Here is a 17,771-nt window from a genome sequence, read left to right on the forward strand (position 1 = left end):
AGCGACCAGCACGGCGCGAAAAGCCGTACGAAAGCATCGTGCCCGAGAATGAGTCGTTCGAGGCGTACTACAAACACCAGCGCGTCTGCGAAGAGTCCGAGTGGCCCCAGTTCATGGAGCACCTGCGGCGCACGCTACCGGTCACGTTCCGCATTACCGGCTCGAAGGCCCAGGCGAAGCTGCTGCTGAAGATCACGAAAGAAAGCTTCTTCACCGAATACCTGCGGGCGGTGGGCGAGTTGCGCAAGCAGCAGACGGAAGAAGCCACGGGTGACCGGGTGGAGCCGCCCCACTCGCTCGGTTGGTACCCGAACGAGCTGGCCTGGCAGTTGGAGCTGTCGCGCAAGGATATTCGCCGCTCGGAGCCTCTTTTTAAGCTGCACAATTTCCTCATCTCCGAGACCAACTCGGGCAACATCAGCCGCCAGGAGGCGGTCTCGATGATTCCGCCCCTCGTGTTGGACGTGCAGCCGCACCACCGGGTGCTGGATATGTGCGCTGCTCCGGGCTCGAAGACGGCGCAGCTAATCGAAGCCCTGCACGGCGCGGTCGTGGAGGGCCCGTCGACCCGATGCCCGTCCGGTTTCGTGATGGCCAACGATGTGGACAATAACCGCTGCTACATGCTGGTGCACCAGGCGAAGCGCCTCAACTCGCCCTGCTTCATGGTGACCAATGAGGACAGTGCGTCGTTTCCGACGCTGGAAGTCACACTGCCGGACGGCACCGTCGGCCCACTGCAGTACGATCGCGTCCTGTGCGACGTGCCCTGCTCGGGCGATGGAACGATGCGCAAAAATCCGGACATCTGGACCAAGTGGAGCCTCAACCAGGCCAACAACCTGCACGGGTTGCAGCATCGCATCGTGAAGCGCGGCGCCGAGCTACTGGCCGTCGGTGGCAAGCTCGTTTACTCGACCTGCTCGCTCAATCCGATCGAAAACGAAGCGGTCCTACACCGGCTGCTGAAGCAGAGCGACGGCGCACTGGAGATCGTCGACTGTGCCGATCTTCTGCCCACGCTCCGGTACCGCAAGGGCATGACGTACTGGGAACCGGCCACCAAGGACCTAAAGTACTACAAATCGTTCGCGGAGGTACCGGAAAATCAGCGCACCGTCGTCCGGCCGGACATGTTCCCGCCGGCGTCCGAGGAGGAAGCGACCGGCAAGTATCATCTCGATCGGTGTTTGCGCATCTTGCCGCATCACCAAAATACGGGCGGGTTCTTTATTGCGCTGCTGGAGAAGAAAAAACCGCTACCCTGGGAGACGACCGTGGCCGCCGACAGCGGTGAGTGCGAAGCAACCGCAACGCCAAAGTCAGAGGGCCAAAGTGCGCCACCGGCACCGAAAAAGGCTCGCTTCATGCGTGGCTTCAAAGAGGATCCGTTCGTGTTTTTCGAGCAGAACGATGAAGTGTTTGCCTCGATCAATCGTTTCTACGAACTGGACAAAGGTAAATGGATGGCCGTAAAAGGGTGCGGATGATCGTTAATTGATCTTACTTTTTTTACTGACAGATTTCGATCCACGCAATTTCTTAACTCGCTGCCGCGTTGGAAAGAAGAAGAACATTTACTTCTGTTCCGGCACCGTCCGCGACGTGGTGGAGAGGAACGAGAAACGGGTCAAGTTTATCAATCTGGGTGTTAAAACGTTCGTCCGGTGTGACAACCGGAACATGCAGTGCGAGTTCCGGCTCGCATCGGAAGGACTCGCCAACGTGAACGGATTCATTGGCCCGCAGCGCCGTGTGACGGTAGAGCCGGACGACCTGATCAAACTGCTTTCCTGCACCGATCCGACTCGACCGCCCGAGATCTCCTCGCTGGCCGAAAAGACGCAGCAGAATCTGAAAGATTTCGGTAACGCCGAGCGAGCACCGGTACGGAACGGTACGGTCAGTCGATTAACGCCTTCACTTTTCCACCAGATTCCGGTTGCTGCATACTGGAGTGTCAGCTAGAGGATCTCCCACTGGCCACCGTCGGATGGAAGGGTACGCTCAGCCTGCGGGCGTACGTCGATCAGCACGACACGGTGCATCTGCTCCGGCTTCTCGGTGGAGATGTTTCAAAGTTCGGTAAGCCGCACGGCGATCGGCCCGCTCTGTCAGTTCGCACCCTTGACCTTTACCTCGTTGTCTGTTGCAGAGAAGAACAAATTCCAGGACAAACTTCAGCTCGAAGACACAGCCGAAGACGGTACGGATGGTGTGGCCCCAACAGAAGAGCAGCCAGATGAGGCGGCGAATGACGAGTAGTGTGTTCCGCTAATCTTGTGTTAACAATAAAATGTATTTCAATCCCGAAGCAGTATTTTTCTTAACCAAACAAACGGCTGATTGAGGCCGTCGGTGCAGCCCCGACCTCCAGGAAGTAACTAACGCTCACCCGTTCGATGGGCAGCCAGTGATCGATAGAGGCCCAATCGCGTATCGCGTGCCACTGTTTCCTAGTACCGTTCCTAATCAGGTCCGACGCGTGCAATGCAGCGAGATTGATAAGCAACTTGGCTCCACCTCAGCCCCCCGCGGCATCAGAGTTCGTCCTTAGCCTCGACGAACCTCGGCCGGTTTTAGACTCGCGGCGGCGGCATCCTCTCAGACGCAAACAGCGACAGCAACAGCTTCGTGTCACTCCAGCAGCCTCAATCAGTGCACCGAAAGCTACCAGACCGTGCAGAAAGTCGTTCTCTCTATCCGCCCTCGCCGTCACCACCGAAGAAACAGGATGATTTCCCGCCGTCTATTTGCGTGGTCCGCCACGGATGTCACACGGCGCACCGGTGCGTTCGGTAGCGCCGCGCTGCAGCGGCGTCACGCCGCGACTCACGAACGCAACGTGGTTCAGTCCCCGTTCGGCAAGGTGGACATTCCGCGCAAAAGTGTGACCGAGTACATCTTCGAGGGGTACGAAAAGTACGCAAACCAGCCGGCCATTGTGAGTATCGTGGAGCCAAAAATACGAACCAGCGTGTGCGTGTGTGCGAGGGTGATTAACTGCCCATTTGAAGGTTTTCCTTGCAATGCGAGAAAACCCCAAAACCGCGTGACGAAGCGATAGGGACAAAAGCAGCGTAATCTCGTTGAAGCCAAACAACTGCCGAAATACAGCCCAACCCCTGTGTGTGTTGGCCCCCAACAACGTTGCTAGTAGGTCATTCACGGAATTTGATAAGGCGCGATAAGCTGCAGTGTTTTCGTTTAGCACTCGCACCCCGTACCCGCCCGGAACTGAATCGTTGGACTGAACTTTGATCGAGATCGTAATCACCACCGCGGTGATCGCGATCGTGGTCGCTCCAAAGATCGATGATGCAACGATGATAGGTTTTTTGTATTCCTATTTTTTCCCTTAACGAGCGACGCCGACGTGTAGTTCAAAAGGGCGAAGGATCAATACAGTATTCTTGTTTTAAACCCTTCCAAGACATGTGGTGCCTCCAAGCGGTCGTACACCTTTGGCGTGACCTACGAGATGGTAAAACGGATGGCCTGCGGCCTGCTGTCGCAGAAGGGATGCGCCATGCGCAAACACGACGTCCTCGGGCTGCTACTGCCCAACATTCCCGAGTTCGTGCCGGCACTGCACGGTGGCCTAATGGCTGGATTGACCGTAACCTTCGCCAATCCGCTCTACACACCGGGTAGGTCCTTCGCGGGGCGACCCTGTCCCTGTTGCTCTTAACGCCAATCTCTTAATGCCTTTCATTACCCGCGCACAATACAGAGGAAGTGTGTCGACAGTTTGAAAATGCCGGAGTAACGGTCATCGTCACGCTGCCGATGCTGCTACCCGTAGCGGAGCTGTTTAAAACGAAAGTGAAGCAGTACAAGGGTACGATCTGCGTCGGAGGAAAGCACGACTTTGAGAAAAACATCTACGGATTCGAGGTACGAGGACTTGCATTCTGCGGGCGTGCACCGTACGGTATGTTTAACCCGACACCCCCTCGTTCGTATCGCCCTGCTTCGACTAGCAATTCTTGATGGAAAACCACACCAGCGAACTGCCCAAGATCGACTGTGATCAAACGGCCATCCTGCCGTACTCGTCCGGGACGACGGGCCTACCGAAGGGAGTCGAGCTGACCCATTACAATCTTGTGGCCAACTTGGCCCAAGGCTCGCACCCAACGATTTCCAAATACTATCAACCGGAATACGGTGAGTCCCGGTAATAGGGTTGGCTGGATTGACGATGTTAATTTTTGCCGCTCCCCGCATTGCAGTTAACAAGAAAGAAACCATCCTCACCATTCCTCCGTATTTCCACATCTACGGACTGAACGGGATTCTGCACTCCGTTCTGAAGTCGAAAAATCACATAGTATCGATACCCAGGTATTTAAACCATTTTTATTTCGCCCGAATTGCGCATTTCTTTTAAGCTACCGCACCTTTGCATGCGAAAAAAAAGGTCCCGACCGGGGGTTTCTTTTCTAACGGCCGTTTCTCTTAATTTTGAATTTCTCTCTGTCTCTGTTGCCCCTCTCTGTCCGCGTCGAAGTGTGCGTTGTGTGGTTGGAAGAAAGAAAAAAAATAGTGTGTAAAACAGTGAGCTTCGTGCTAAAGTGTAACAAAAGTGCCCAGTGTTCAGCCGACAACGCATCACAGCAAACCGTGCTACGTCGCTGAGCAGTGTGTCTGGAGTGGTGCACCGTGCAGTATAAACCATTTTTCCCGCATCGTGCGGCTGCCGAGGGGATCGGCCATTTTCATCGACGGTCAACTTGAGGTCAGCGGTGTCAGTGAATTTGAAGCTCGACGTACGAACGCGACCGTTACGGGTCGACATTCGGTGCCTCCCAATTGACCACCCAAAGTGAACCGGGCGACCCGGCTGGGGCACTGGGGCGAATGTGGGTAATTTTTTGGAATTTTTCGAAATTTTTCCATCACCTACCGGGGCACGGTTCGGCCGCTGGCCCGTGCCGTCCGGGCTGCCAGCCTAGGGCAGTGTTGCCAGTGTGGCGCTAGTGTCGTGCGGCGGACAGGGCAAACAGGTCAGCATTTTTTACGTAATCAAATCGATTTGATGCGAACGTCACTAGCTGTCAAAATTGCTCCACGGCCTAATTTTTTTGCTGGACCGCGATGAATTTGTGGTAAAAATAAGTGTCCACCGACGGAAACGCTGCTGGAATTCGCTCCGAAGACACGCGCGATTAATCGTCGCGCCAGCAAGCCACGCGCGTTCGCACTCGGGTACACCTTGCCGCGGGTCGAACGTTGCCGTTGCGCCGTGCTCGTCATCGCTCACACGGTGACGGAGACAAACCTCTCTGCGGGCAGCAGCAGCAGCAGCAGGTGCCTGGTTGGTTCGTCGAGGGGCAGATAACCTATATTTGCTTCTATTTTCTCACTTCACCCGGAGGCTGGCCCTTTATGGTGCGCATACCAGTTGGGTTCGCGTTCGAAGGCCCGATGGGATGTGCGTGGCTCCCCGATAGGCTAGGTAAGAGACGTCCCGTCCCGTCCCGTCGTCGTGGAGGCAGCGGTGAAAAGCGAAAGCGGCAGGCCCACCGCACGCTTTTCGCCCGACCTTTTTTTCTCTCGCTCTATCGCCGTCCCGCTCGCTCGCGCGACCGTCGCTATGTTTTGTTCCGGTTGGTAACGTGTCGCCGCCGGGAGCCGAGCCAGCGGGACCAATATTGTGTCAATTGCCTGTCACTGCCGAACGCACGCACGCACGAGAATCTGATCCTTTTTCTTTCGCCACCTTCGCGCGGTCATTGCACCTCCTTTTCCCGTTTTTCGCAGCGTTTCAATGAAACTTACCGTGGCCGGCAAATAATTATGCTCTGTCTGGTGGTGGTGGTGTGACGTCCATCGTATCATCGCAATGCAAAGTGGTGGAGGGCCGCTGCCGCCCGGTGCCGTCTTACGGGGCATGCCCTCGGGGACACCGACTTCGCAGCAGCAGCAGCAGCAGCAGCAGCAACAACAGCAGCAGCAGCAGCAGCAGCAGCAACAACAACAGCAGCAGGTTCCGCCACAGCCTGACATGAAGCTTTCGTCGCAGCAGGCGGCGATGATGAATCAGAACATCTACTCACAGCAGCCCATGTTCCGCGGGGCGGGTGGCGGCCAGTCGTCGCGCCCGCGTGGCATGCCGATGACCCCGTTCCAGCAGGTGCCGCTGGCCATCAACTACATGCAGCCGCTGCAGCGGTTACCGAGCCCGTGGCCAAACATGAACAACCTCCACTTGGTGTATCCGCACCCGCAGTACATGTACTCGGTCCTGCCGAACCAGCACCAGCAGGCGGGCGGCCGCCGCCAGCCGGGCGGGGAGAACAACTTAGTTAATGTAAGGAAGTGCCGTCAGAGTGCCGCTGAGCCGCTCCCTCTCATACCCGTTGTTTTCCCGTAGATCTCGCAAGTGCCGCTGTCGCAGCCTCCGCAGCCCAACCAGCAGCCAACCCAGATGCAGGTTTCGCACGAGATGATGCAACACATGCATCCACCGCAGCAGGCCCAGCAGCAGCAGCAACAGCAGCAGCAGCAGCTGGCACAGCAGCTGGAGCAGCAGCACCCTCAGGCGGCCTCGGCCGCCCAGGTGGCGGTCGTGTCGTCGCAACCGCACGCCTCCTTCTCGCCCATGCCCAGCATGCTGGCACCGCCGCCCCATCTGCAGCAGCAGCCGTCGGGCCCACCGGCCACCGGTGGCACCGGGGGCCACGGCGGAGAACCGGCCGCCAAGCTACCGACGGTGCGCGAGCGGCGCAAGCACGCCATCCCCATCATCAATCCGGACACCGGGACGGACATCATGCAGAACCTGTTCAAAGACTCGCCGATCGCGTCCTCGTCGGCGTCTTCCTCGTCCGGGTCCGGAAGTGTGTCCACGAGTTCCGCTTCCACCGGGGCGCCGCAGTCAGCTCCTCCACAGCTCGACTCGGACTACTCCGACTATCCTCCGCCGCCGCAGCAGCAGCAACCGCAGCCTTCGGACCACGGTGTGCCACCAACGATGGTGGCCACGATGGCGCCTCCCCCACCACAGGCGCATCTGCACCTTCAGCCTCCGCCGACGCACGGCCAGATTCAGATGCAAATGGGTGGCGGCGGCGGTCACGATCTATCCGGCGGTCGCTCGGTGGTAACGGTGACCAACCAGCAGCAGCAGCAGCACCAACCGCCTCCCACGGGTCCACCTCCTTCGTCGACCCCCCATCCGCACGACATGTACGTGGTGGGTGGCCTAAAGATGGCCCTGGCCAACCATCACTCCCATCCGCCGCCCCACCTGCCACCGCACCTAGCGGCATCCGCCGGGGACATGACGACGGTCTCGGGCACACCGGTGGTGTCCGCCATGTCCGACGGTCCGTCGGTGGAAATTCCCAACATACAATATCCGCCGAAAAAGAAGAAACCAATGGTCGACGGTGGCGTTGGTGCTGCGGCCATGCATCATTCGCAGCACCATTCGCAACAGCAGCAGCAGCAGCACATGAAACAGCAACAATCGCAGCACCATTACCATCATCCGTCGCAGCAGCAACAGCATCCGCAGCACTCGCATCAGCAGCAGATGCATGTTCAGCAGCAGCAACAACACCATCATCATCCGCGGCACCATCAGCAACAGCAACAGCAGCAGCAGCAACAACAACAACACCATTCGTACGCAATGCAGGCGGCCGCACAGCAAGCCGCGCAACAAGCCGCAGCAGCAGCGGCGGCCGCACAGGTCCAGGCGCAAGCACAGGCGCAAGCGGCAGCGCAGACGGCGGCGGCGGCGGCCGCAGCGCATGCCGCTGCCGTCGGACAGGGCAATCTGCCGGTGCTCGTTGGCGTCGGCGACGGTAGTGAGCTGCCGGTGGCGTTGCATCACGCCGGCAACTACCTGACGGAGCCGCCACCACTCGTACTGGGACCGCCCGTGACGGCCGACCGGAGATATCGCACCACTTCGGTACTGTCGACCGATGCGGAACCATTCGTTCCGCCATCGGCGGCGGCGGCCGTCCCCATTGCCCCGGTGGCGGTGCCCGTGGTGGTGCCGGTTTCGGTGCCACCACCACCGATGGAGCAACACGCATCCGTTGCCCCCTCCATGGTGATCGAGGCGAACGGTGCGACCTCGTCGGAGGCCCTAGAAGTGGCCGCCGACGCCGACGATGAACGGAACGCGAACGTGCCGATCACGGACGGACCGGAGTGTGGCGATGGCGAGTTGGTCGATGGTATGGCGAACCTAGATTTGGCCAGCGAGGCCAAGACAGAACCGCTAGAGGACAGCGGCGAACAGCAAGAGCTGCAGGAGGAAGCCACGGTGTTGCAACCGGAAGAAGCGGAAGAGCAACAGCCGACGACGACGACGACGACGGATGAGCCGGTGGCCGTGGAAACGGAGCAATTGGCGCCGCCACCGATCGAGAGGGATGAGACCGATCGAGCGGCCGCCGCAGTGCAGAGGGAAAACATTTTAAATAAGGAACCTAGTGATAAGCACCTAGATAATGATAATATTATAAATAACAATAATGTGGAGTACACCAGACACTTAAGCACGATCGATAGCAGCAACGGTGAAGTGGTCAGCAAGCAGCAGCAGCCGGTGCCGGTGCCTCCAGTAGCGGCGACGGAGGAGCGATCGACGCCGGATCGAGTCGAGCAACAGATCAGCACCGATCACCAGCACCACCACCCGGAGCGAACGGTGGTAGTCGGGAACAACGAGTGCGGGACGGCTAGCGGCCCCCAGCCGGTGGCCCCAACGAATTCGAGCACTGTCGCGGCTCCGCTCGCCGCTGCCGCCGTTGTCACAGCAGCACCGGCGACGACGACGGCCGCCGCCGGCGGTAGCAACAATTTAGACGATAATCGGAATGTCGTAACGACGACGGTGACGCCGCAGGACCAGAATGGCGTCGAGGTGGTGGCCCCCGCGGTCGCAGCGACAACAAACGCTCAGGAACAACCCACGCTGGCCACGGTGGTGGTGACCCCGACGAACGGTGGTGCCGGCACCGAGGGGGAACCGAAACCGAAGCCAAGCCTCGTGCCGCCGGCCGTCAAGTCGAAATCGATCACGCTGATCGACTACGATGCGGACCAGTGGAGCCCGGGCAATCCGGATGGGAAGAAGAAGTACTCGAAGGACCAGCTGCTGCAGCTGAAGAACGCGGCGCCGGCCCTCGAGAAGCCGACCAATCTGCCCAACAACCTGGAGACGGTGCTCGGGCGGACCAACGGCCCGGCCCAACACCTGCACATGGGTGGCAACGCGTACGGCGGTGGCGGCGGCGGCGGCGGTGGCGGTGGCAATCAGAAGATCAACGAGTTCTCGCTGATGCCGAACTTTGTGAAGAGTGGCGGTGGCGGTGGTGGCGGAGGCGGTGGAGGCATGGGCCCGATGCGCCAGGCGTACGTGAAGCGCTCATCGCAGCAGGGTGGCGGTGGCCCTAGCGGCAGTCAGTCGGGCATCGGTGGCGGCGGTGGCATGCAGGCCAACAAGCACTCGCAGTCGGGCATGGGTGGTGGCGCGGGTAAGGCGGGCTCGAAGGGACCGCCGCTGATCAAGGTGACCGTGACGCTGAACGAGGAAGTGAAGCTGAACGAGTGTGCCAACGCGTGGCGTCCGTCGCACGTGCTACAGCAGCAACCGGGAGGGGCCGCCGGCAAGGACGCGCAGGGCCAGGACGAGCTGCAGCCGCTGCTGCGGACGTTCCGCAGCATCCTGAACAAGCTGACGCCGGAGAACTTTGGCAAGCTGATCGAGCAGGTGAAGGCGCTGAAGATCGACACGAGCGAGCAGCTGGACGGCTGCATCCAGCTCGTGTTCGAGAAGGCCATCTCGGAGCCCAACTTTGCCGAGGCGTACTCGAAGATGTGCAGCGAGGTGGGCCTGATCGCGGTGGCCGACCACCAGTCGACGTTCAAGAAGCGGATGATCGAGCGCTGCCAGCAGGAGTTCGAGGAGCGAGGGAAGGACCAGGCGAAGGCGACGCGCGAGAAGCACGAGAAGCTGGCGGCGAGCGAGGACCTGAGCAAGGACGAGTACGACGAGCTGAAGCTGCAGCTCGAGGAGGACGAGCTGAAGGCGCGCCGGCGGGCCGTCGGCCTGGTGCGGTTCATCGGCGAGCTGTACAAGGACGATATGCTGCGCAACAAGATCATGGTGCGCTGCATCGATATGATGATCAAGGAGGAGAAGGGCGGCTACAACGAGGAGACGCTCGAGTGTCTCTGCAAGCTGCTGACCACGATCGGCGGCAAGATGGAGCGCGAGGGCAAGGTACAGACTGACGGCGGTGGCGGCCGGGGCAACAATAGCCAGCAGCAGACGACGGTGCTGACGGGTTACTTCAAGGTGCTGGACGAGCTGGTGCGGAACCGCGACCGGTACCGGATCAGCAGCCGGATTCGGTTCATGATCCAGGATCTGATCGATCTGCGCAACAGCGGCTGGATACCGCGGCGGCAGGATCTGAACCCGAAGACGATCTCGCAGATCGCCCGCGAAGCGGAAACGGAACAGAACCAGGTCAGCATCATGAACTTTATGCCGCGCGGCAAGGACAGTGGCGGCGGTGGCAGTGATATGCGGCTCGGATCGCGCAACGCACCGGGCGGACCGTTCTCCAAGCTGTCCAGCGGCGGTGGCAGCGGCTCCATGGGTGGTGGTGGATCCAGTGGCGGCCCGGGCTACAATCAGGGAAGTCTCGGTCGAGGCGATCGTGGCGGTGGTGGCGGTAACGATCGGGGTGGCAACAACGCGAAGGGTGGTGGCCGGCTGCAGATCGACGACGATGGGTTCCAGAAAATCCCCAGCAATCGCGGCAACAACCGCCAGATATCGATCGATCCAAAGAAGCTGGTGCTGTCGATGAACGTGGACACGACACAGTTGGGCCGCGCGGCCAACTACCAGACGAACAAGTGGATGAACAACAAGTTTGCACCGCTCGGCAGCGAAGAGGGTGGACCGGCGGGCGCTGCGAGCTTGGGGTCGAACGCACCCCCCCACAGCAGCAGCAGCGGTGGTGGCGATCGCGACAGTAACGATCGCGATCGCGGCGACCACAGCAAAGGAGGTTACGGAGGAGGCAAAGACTCGGGCGGCGGTTATCACCATAAGGGTTCGATGGAGCGCGAAAGATACGCACGGTACGGCAGTAGCAGCAGTCAGAACGAGGATCGCTACTCGCGATCGTCGCGCGAACCATCTTCCGGCGATCGCATGATGGACCGCGATCGGGACCGCAAGATGGGACCGCCGCCCTCGTCGATGGGCGGTGGCAGGGGTTCGTCCGGTGGTCCGAACTTGGCCCCACGGCACCTGGCCCAGCAGCAGGCACAACTGCAGGCACAACAACTGGCTCAGCAGCAGCAGCAGCAACACGGCCGAATGGGTCCCCCGTCGTTCGGCGGTTCCGCCGATGCTGGGCGTGCAAAGTCGTCCTCGGCGGCCGGCCAGTTCTACCAACACATTCAGATTCCTCCTCAGCCATCATCGACGATCACCACGACCACGACGGCCCAGCAGTCGTCGTCGTTGTCGTCGTCAGCGACTGACAAAGGTGGACCGCAGCAGAGTGTGGCACCGACGCCGAGTGGTGCTCCTCCTGCTGCGACCGGTGGCAACGGCGGTAGCCGTGGCCGGTCGTCATCGTCGTCGTCTGAGACGGGCCGAAGAGGAGGCGGAGGACGAGGGCGGCCAGCGCCGTATCCGAAGATCGACGATCACCTGGAGACGGCACTGAAAAAGCTGACCTCGAAGACGATGCAGTACGCCATGACGGGCGAGCTGCCGGTGCTCGTGGACGAGATCAAGCAGCAGATCGAGCCGGGCTTCTACTTCGGCGTGCCGCTGTTGCTGCTGCGCGACAACATCGAGCGCGAAGTGCCGTCCCGCGCGGCCGCCATCGACCTGGTGATGGAGCTGCTGCGCGGCAGCATGATCACGCGGGCCGACTGCGTGTACGCGCTCGAGCAGCTGCTGCGCGAGGCGGAGGACATCATCATCGACCTGCCGCTGCTGTGGGAGGTCCTGGCGGACTTTATCCGGCCGCTCGTGCGCGATCAAGTGATCACACTGCACGACGTGCGCCACCTGGTGGCGGTTAGCTTCGGGCCAACGAACGGGCACGCCTGGGCGATGCTGAAGGCACTGCTGCACAGTTACGAGGTCGCGTACGGGCGGGACGCAACGGTGATGCTGTGGCGCGAGGCGTCACTCTCGTTCGCCGACTTCTACAACCCCGCCGGGGACGACGTGATCGTGCGGTGCGTGGAGCAGGCCGGTCTGTCGTACCTGCTGGACGATCCGCGAAGATCGGATCGGCGTCGCCCGCCACCAACCGGCGCCGGCGCCGTGGACCCGGCGACGGTGGCCGCCCGGTTACACCAGTTCCTGCGCGACGAGGCCGAGAACATGGAGATCTTTGACTGGATCGAGCAGTACGTCGGGCCGGAGCGGCAGCTGCCGAACGACTTCATCCGCACGCTGACGACGGTCGTCCTGAAGCACTGCATCGACGAGCAGCGGCTGGTGCTGGTGGACATGAAGCGGTGGAACCCGCTGCTGCAGCGCTGCATCCAGGGCCGGGCCGACCGCGAGCTGCAGTGTCTGTACGCGGTCCAGCGGATGGTGGTGGCGCTGCAGCACCCGCAGAGTCTGCTGACCTCGATCTTCCAGAACCTGTACGAGGGCTTTGTGATATGCGAAGGGTTCAACCTGTGGAAGGAGTCGCACGATCCGCTCGAGGCGAACGGCAAGGGCGTCTGCCTCAAGTCGACCCACCAGTTCCTCACGATGCTCGAGAACGTCGAGGGCGAGAGCAGCGCGGACGAGGACACCTCCACGCCCGTACCGCCGCCCTACTAACAGCGTTCCACCGTGCCCCCCGCGTTCCGGTTCCGGTTCGGTGCGATCGTGCTCTAGCGGTAGCGATGATGATGCCGATCACGAATGATCATGTCGCCGCCGATGGCGGACTTTGTTTTTCGTTTCGTTTCGTTTTTTTTATAAACAATACTATTATCGTGTAGTGTAATCGGTGGATTTAAAGAAGCGGGAAAAGTGCACACAGTGCACACTCCTCACCCATACACACACACACACACATACAGACAGCAAAGCGACAGCGAGTCACAGTTCACAGTGCGTGTGTCGTGCGACAACGATTCGGAACGGACAGACTCCTGTTGTGCGATGCAAGCTTAAAACAACGGATTAAAAAATGAAGAAAAGAACAAAAAACAAACCAATTGCGGACGTGTGTGTCGCGTGCCGCGACCGAGCGAGCCAGCGAGACAGTCGAAAGTGGACGTAGTAACAAAAGGTGTGGTGTGCAGTTTTTTTTTGTTTTTCTATTAGTAGTGCGTGTGCGACGGACGGACGGACGGGGGCGAACGGGGCGCGATCGTGATGCGAGGTCGTTGTTTCGTTTGCTCTGGACCGCTGCCGCCGCCGCCGCCGCCGTAGGAAGCAACGAGCAGCAGAGTGGAGGATGGTGGAGCCACACCCGACCAAGGCCGACCGACCCCCTCTGGGAGAAGAGGGTTGTTGTTGCTGCTGCTGCTAAACTAGGAAGACAATTAAACGGACCCCGGAGGGGCCGGCGAAAGGACACAGTGCGGCCGATCGCCGCTGTCCTGTCGGTGTGTGCACGGCTCCCTGCTCTGCTGCCGCTCATTATTACTACTGATTGGGGATACAAACACCTTCATATATTGCATAAACATAATAATAATATAATATTAATAAATATGGAATACCGTTAAGAACAACATTTATTTACATGCATAAATATATATTTATAAATAACTATCGAATAAAGTATCTGGTGAACCACACAAAAACCCCAAACCACGATCCCCTTCTAATGGCCGCGCGACGATCACTTTAGTGTCTAGCGCTACGTATGAAATATTGCGATCCAAGGCGGCAATGACAAGCAATGACAAGCCTTGGAGTCTACGTGGACACCAGAATTTGCTCAAACCACTGCCTGTTCCCGGCTTCCCCGGATTTTAGTGGACATTTTTGGGACCCTGGCCCCATGGCCCCACGGCTTCTAATCTTTGCCGCGGGTCAAACAATGTTGAGGTCGAACTGAGAAGGTTCATTTACAGAATCTGAGTCTGACAGCATCCAAGCAGTCCTTGATCGATTACCGATTTGCACTTCTCCTGTCCTGACTGAACACGGCCACGGCCCGATGATCCGTTTCGCTTTCCGCAGATTCATTCCCGAAGATTACATTCAGTGTTTGGTCGAGTTCCGGCCACACTTCCTGTTCGTCGTACCGTCGTTGCTGCTGTTTCTGGCAACGCACCCGAAGATAACGGCCGACCATCTGGCAAGCGTCGAAGGGGTACTGGTCGGAGCGGCACCGGCCTCGCTTCAGCTGCAGGAAAAGTTCCGCCAGAAGGTGGGCCGCGATATTGACATTGCGCAGGGCTACGGTATGACCGAAAGCTCACCGGTCACCCTCTGCACGCCGTACCGGTACGATCAGACGAAGGTTGGCACGTGTGGGCAGCTTTACCCGAATACGGAGGCCAAAATCGTGTCGCTCACCGACGGCAGTAACCAGGGGCCCCATCAGACTGGCGAGCTGTACCTTCGGGGTCCCCAAATCATGAAGGGCTACCTAAACAATGCGGCGGCCACCAAGGAGACGCTCGTCGAGGGGGGCTACCTTCGCACCGGTGATGTTGCCTACTACGACAAGGATGGATTTTTCTTCATTGTCGATCGCACCAAGGAACTGATCAAGGTTAAGGGAAATCAGGTAAATAGTGTGAGAGAGAGAGAGACAAATCCAAACAAAAGCCCCTCCGGGCGACTTTCACGAGTCTATCCAGCGATCTATCCGGTATATATTTGTCAGTTGAAAAAAAATTCGTTCCATTAATGTTAAGGGGGGCGCAGGCGTTAATACAAATAGTAGCAGCATCAAGGGCCGTGGTTCGCACGGAGACCGGGGGGGTTGAAAACCGAAGCCGCTGATTACTGATCCATCGGTTCCACGCTCGACTCATCGATGTCCATCACATTATCATCCGCCTTTGTGCCTTCTTCCAGTAGCTCCTCATCCGCGGCTCCCGGCATGTCCTCCTCCATTACACTCTCGGGTGCCACAACGACAGTCGAGGCGATACTGGCAGATACGGCGAGCTCCATCTCCTGTTCCGCGACCAACGGCAACGCAGCAGCAACGGTTTCGGCTGGTGTGGCCGACGATTCCATCAACGGCTGGTCTGCTGGGGTCTGCACGGTGACGCTCGTCGGTTCCGGTTTCTCGGTTGCTTCCACCGATTCACCGATCACTTCGTCCGATTTGGAATGTTGTGCGTCTTCAAGTGCCGCCGCCTGCTGCCCTTCTTCGATCGCAGCAGGCACCGGCACCGGAGCCACGTCGACGGATGATACCTCGGTAGCTGCGATCGCTTTGGGGATAACTTCTTCGACCGCTGCCCGCTGTTGGTCATTGTGTGATTCTTTCACCACCGTCGGTTTTACTTCTTCAACCACCGCCGACGGCGGTGCTGCTTCGGCAGTGGCCAGCCGTTCTTCGACCGACGGCGAAGAAGACGAAGACGGGGAAGATGACTCTGACGATCTGGTATCCCCGCCACTGCCACCGGTCGAATCAGTCGAGTCCGACGAAGTAGTGTTGCTGTTCACTAACTCCGTCGCGTCCCCGGCACCACCGACGTCGTACTTCACCATCTTAGCCAGCGGTTCTCCATCGTCGGCCTGCTGCTCTTCGACTTTGTCGCTTTCGGCCGCCGCGTGCAGTTTTCCAGTCAAAGGTTGCTGAGATTGTGTTTTGCTATCGACCGTTTCTGCTGCGACTGCGGTTGGCTCAGTCGGCGGTGTCTGTGATGTTTCAATTGGTTCCTCCACATTCGCCGTAGTAGGCTCCGGCGATGTATTCTTCGTCGTCGTCGACGGGGTCGTTGCGGTCGTCGCCGGTGTTCCGGTCTCTGGCGCACTGTTCTCGGTTGGTTTATTTGGTGCTAAATCAGAACTTTCGTCGGCGGCGGCAACAGGGCTCGCAGCGTGCTTCGATTCGTGCGGTTGGTTCCCAGCATCATCCGACTGCTCCGTCGGTTCCTTTTCGATCGTCGGTGATCCTGCGTCCGCCCGAGCAGATTCTAGCAACGGTTTCGCGATATCGCCATCGGTAGCATTCTCGTTCGTATCGACGACGGCGGTGGTGCCTGGTGCCGGCGAATGGTCCACCGTTGTTGTGCTGGTGCCGCCCGGCCCTTCGCCCGAACGTTCGAACGGGTGTTTATCGTTCATAAACGAACCGCGGCCGTTCAGTTCACTATCAGCGCGCTCGGCTGGGGCTGGGGAATCGGCGGTCGGCGGGTCGGCATGCAGAACCCCGACCGGATCGCTCGAGTCCGGTAGCAGCGCATCCGCCTCCAGGTGAAACTGTTCGTTGTCCATCTCGATGTCCACGTTCACCTCCATGTCACCGTTCACGATCGAGTCCAGCGAATCATTCTCGCTGTCGCTTCTCCGTCGTCCCGGTTCCTGCGTGCTAACGACTGGCGGGAGATAACATACAAAATGGCACATTACTTATCTTGCCCTTCCGCAATTACAGGTATCACCCACGGAGCTGGAAAACATTGTGCTCGAGTTGCCGGAGGTGGCCGATGTAGCGGTGGCCGGAGTGCCAGACGAGGCGGCCGGCGAATTGCCGCGCGCTTTCGTCGTGCTCAAACCGGGCACCACCCTCAAAGAGGCCGAAATAGTGGAGCACGTCAAGGGACGTGTCGTCAAGTACAAGCAGCTGGCCGGAGGAGTGCTGTTCGTGAAGGAAATACCCCGAAACGCGGCTGGCAAAGTGATCCGGCAGCAGCTGCACATGATTTTGGCGCAGTTTGACGATTAGCGCGTTAACTGCACAGCCCCTCTTAGATATAATCGATGTAAAAATAAACTGAATCACATCGCAGTGTGCGGCGCTGCATCGTAGTGGTTTTGTTATTGTTTTTTCTTGTCCCCAGGCGTATATCTCCACAGACCGTGATCGTGTACGTACCCAAAATATTCTTCTCCACGGCGCGCATAAACTTATCGATGCGCGTGTACTGTTTGCGCGGTTCGGTCAGCAGTTCACAGATCCGTTGCACCGTGAACGGAGCCGAGTTGAACGAATCCAGTCGATCCAGAAGCGCACGCTTCATTCGCTCGTAGTTGAACGGATCGACGTTGGGACACGGTGGAAGATCTGCGAAGGAAACCGGACCGGTTAAGCAATCGGTGCATCGGCAATCGAAACTTTGCGAACAACCGGTTTCCGGTTGTGGCGCTGCAACTTACCTGCGATGCTCGGCGTGTTGTCATGGAAATCCGTAATGACATTGACCAATTTTTCTCGGAACAGCGGCTTCACCAACACCCAGCGGTACACCGTATCGCCCGTCCGGGCCACGAAAGTTAAGTAGTCCTCTAGCTCGCGCGGGATGTCCTTTTGCTTGGCTTTTGTAAAACGTTCCAGCAGGAGCAGTATTTCTTCCTGATTTTCCATCCTCATTGAAATGCTACGACAATCTGCGTTTGGCTCACAATTCCGGAACTGCTGCGGCTCTTATGGCAGCTACCGTCAGTCGGTCGGTAAGCAAGCTGCAACAAGCGCAAAAGTGATGTATAACCGCGAATTCACCACCCAACCAACAACTCACCACTCTCGGCTTTTCTAGAGAGTGACACATTGAACTCGGCACCATAAACCAACCAGGCGATGTAAAGACACAGATTACACCACCGTTGCCGTTAGTGGTTT

The 17,771-nt window shown here is 58.8% G+C and overlaps 5 protein-coding genes across 5 annotated transcripts in view; 4 read left to right on the forward strand and 1 right to left on the reverse strand.

The window, feature by feature from the left end:
* LOC128274869 (tRNA (cytosine(34)-C(5))-methyltransferase) overlaps positions 1 to 2,265 on the forward strand; it is a 2,446-nt gene extending 181 nt beyond the window's left edge. The window contains exons 2-5 of the mRNA XM_053013200.1: positions 1 to 1,458; positions 1,523 to 1,867; positions 1,936 to 2,085; positions 2,156 to 2,265. The exon at positions 1 to 1,458 is cut by the window's left edge and continues 10 nt beyond it. Of these exons, the coding sequence (XP_052869160.1) occupies positions 1 to 1,458; positions 1,523 to 1,867; positions 1,936 to 2,085; positions 2,156 to 2,265 (2,063 nt within the window). The remainder of the gene's footprint in view (positions 1,459 to 1,522; positions 1,868 to 1,935; positions 2,086 to 2,155) is intronic.
* Positions 2,266 to 2,734: 469 nt separating this feature from the next.
* On the forward strand, positions 2,735 to 4,184 carry LOC128274876 (uncharacterized). The gene is made up of 4 exons (XM_053013209.1): positions 2,735 to 2,944; positions 3,434 to 3,650; positions 3,734 to 3,897; positions 3,984 to 4,184. Exons 1-4 carry the CDS (start codon positions 2,735 to 2,737, stop codon positions 4,182 to 4,184), a joined length of 792 nt encoding a protein of 263 aa, XP_052869169.1.
* Positions 4,185 to 5,824: 1,640 nt separating this feature from the next.
* On the forward strand, positions 5,825 to 13,807 carry LOC128274878 (eukaryotic translation initiation factor 4 gamma 1-like). Its single transcript, XM_053013217.1, has 4 exons — positions 5,825 to 6,316; positions 6,380 to 8,011; positions 8,081 to 8,704; positions 8,873 to 13,807. The coding sequence occupies exons 1-4, from the start codon at positions 5,849 to 5,851 to the stop codon at positions 12,842 to 12,844; spliced, it is 6,696 nt and encodes a 2,231-aa protein (XP_052869177.1). The 5' UTR covers positions 5,825 to 5,848; the 3' UTR covers positions 12,845 to 13,807.
* A 373-nt stretch (positions 13,808 to 14,180) lies between these two features.
* Positions 14,181 to 14,879, forward strand: LOC128274883 (uncharacterized). Its single transcript, XM_053013222.1, has 2 exons — positions 14,181 to 14,756; positions 14,856 to 14,879. Exons 1-2 carry the CDS (start codon positions 14,181 to 14,183, stop codon positions 14,877 to 14,879), a joined length of 600 nt encoding a protein of 199 aa, XP_052869182.1.
* A 12-nt stretch (positions 14,880 to 14,891) lies between these two features.
* LOC128275570 (serine/threonine-protein phosphatase 4 regulatory subunit 2) lies at positions 14,892 to 17,564 on the reverse strand. Its single transcript, XM_053014120.1, has 3 exons — positions 17,309 to 17,564; positions 17,028 to 17,216; positions 14,892 to 16,527 (listed from the first exon to the last, which is right to left on the reverse strand). Exons 1-3 carry the CDS (start codon positions 17,520 to 17,522, stop codon positions 14,975 to 14,977), a joined length of 1,956 nt encoding a protein of 651 aa, XP_052870080.1. The 5' UTR covers positions 17,523 to 17,564; the 3' UTR covers positions 14,892 to 14,974.
* Positions 17,565 to 17,771: the final 207 nt, after the last annotated feature.

Source organism: Anopheles cruzii, chromosome 3, assembly GCF_943734635.1.
Source record: "Anopheles cruzii chromosome 3, idAnoCruzAS_RS32_06, whole genome shotgun sequence".
Lineage (NCBI taxonomy): Eukaryota > Metazoa > Arthropoda > Insecta > Diptera > Culicidae > Anopheles > Anopheles cruzii.

Bases quoted from the DNA above. Each gene is read 5' to 3' on its own strand.
- LOC128274876 (XM_053013209.1), top strand. From the start codon at position 2,735: ATGATTTCCCGCCGTCTATTTGCGTGGTCCGCCACGGATGTCACACGG. The intron at 3,651-3,733 runs GTAGGTCCTTCG...CGCACAATACAG, and splicing joins CAATCCGCTCTACACACCGG to AGGAAGTGTGTCGACAGTTT. The intron at 3,898-3,983 runs GTACGAGGACTT...TGCTTCGACTAG, and splicing joins AAAACATCTACGGATTCGAG to CAATTCTTGATGGAAAACCA.
- LOC128275570 (XM_053014120.1), bottom strand. From the start codon at position 17,522: ATGAGGATGGAAAATCAGGAAGAAATACTGCTCCTGCTGGAACGTTTT. The intron at 17,217-17,308 runs GTAAGTTGCAGC...TTTCCTTCGCAG, and splicing joins CAACACGCCGAGCATCGCAG to ATCTTCCACCGTGTCCCAAC. The intron at 16,528-17,027 runs GTACGTACACGA...ATCTCCCGCCAG, and splicing joins CGTGGAGAAGAATATTTTGG to TCGTTAGCACGCAGGAACCG.
- LOC128274883 (XM_053013222.1), top strand. From the start codon at position 14,181: ATGATCCGTTTCGCTTTCCGCAGATTCATTCCCGAAGATTACATTCAG. The intron at 14,757-14,855 runs GTAAATAGTGTG...TATATTTGTCAG, and splicing joins TCAAGGTTAAGGGAAATCAG to TTGAAAAAAAATTCGTTCCA.
- LOC128274878 (XM_053013217.1), top strand. From the start codon at position 5,849: ATGCAAAGTGGTGGAGGGCCGCTGCCGCCCGGTGCCGTCTTACGGGGC. The intron at 6,317-6,379 runs GTAAGGAAGTGC...GTTTTCCCGTAG, and splicing joins GGGAGAACAACTTAGTTAAT to ATCTCGCAAGTGCCGCTGTC. The intron at 8,705-8,872 runs GCTAGCGGCCCC...GTGACGCCGCAG, and splicing joins GGAACAACGAGTGCGGGACG to GACCAGAATGGCGTCGAGGT.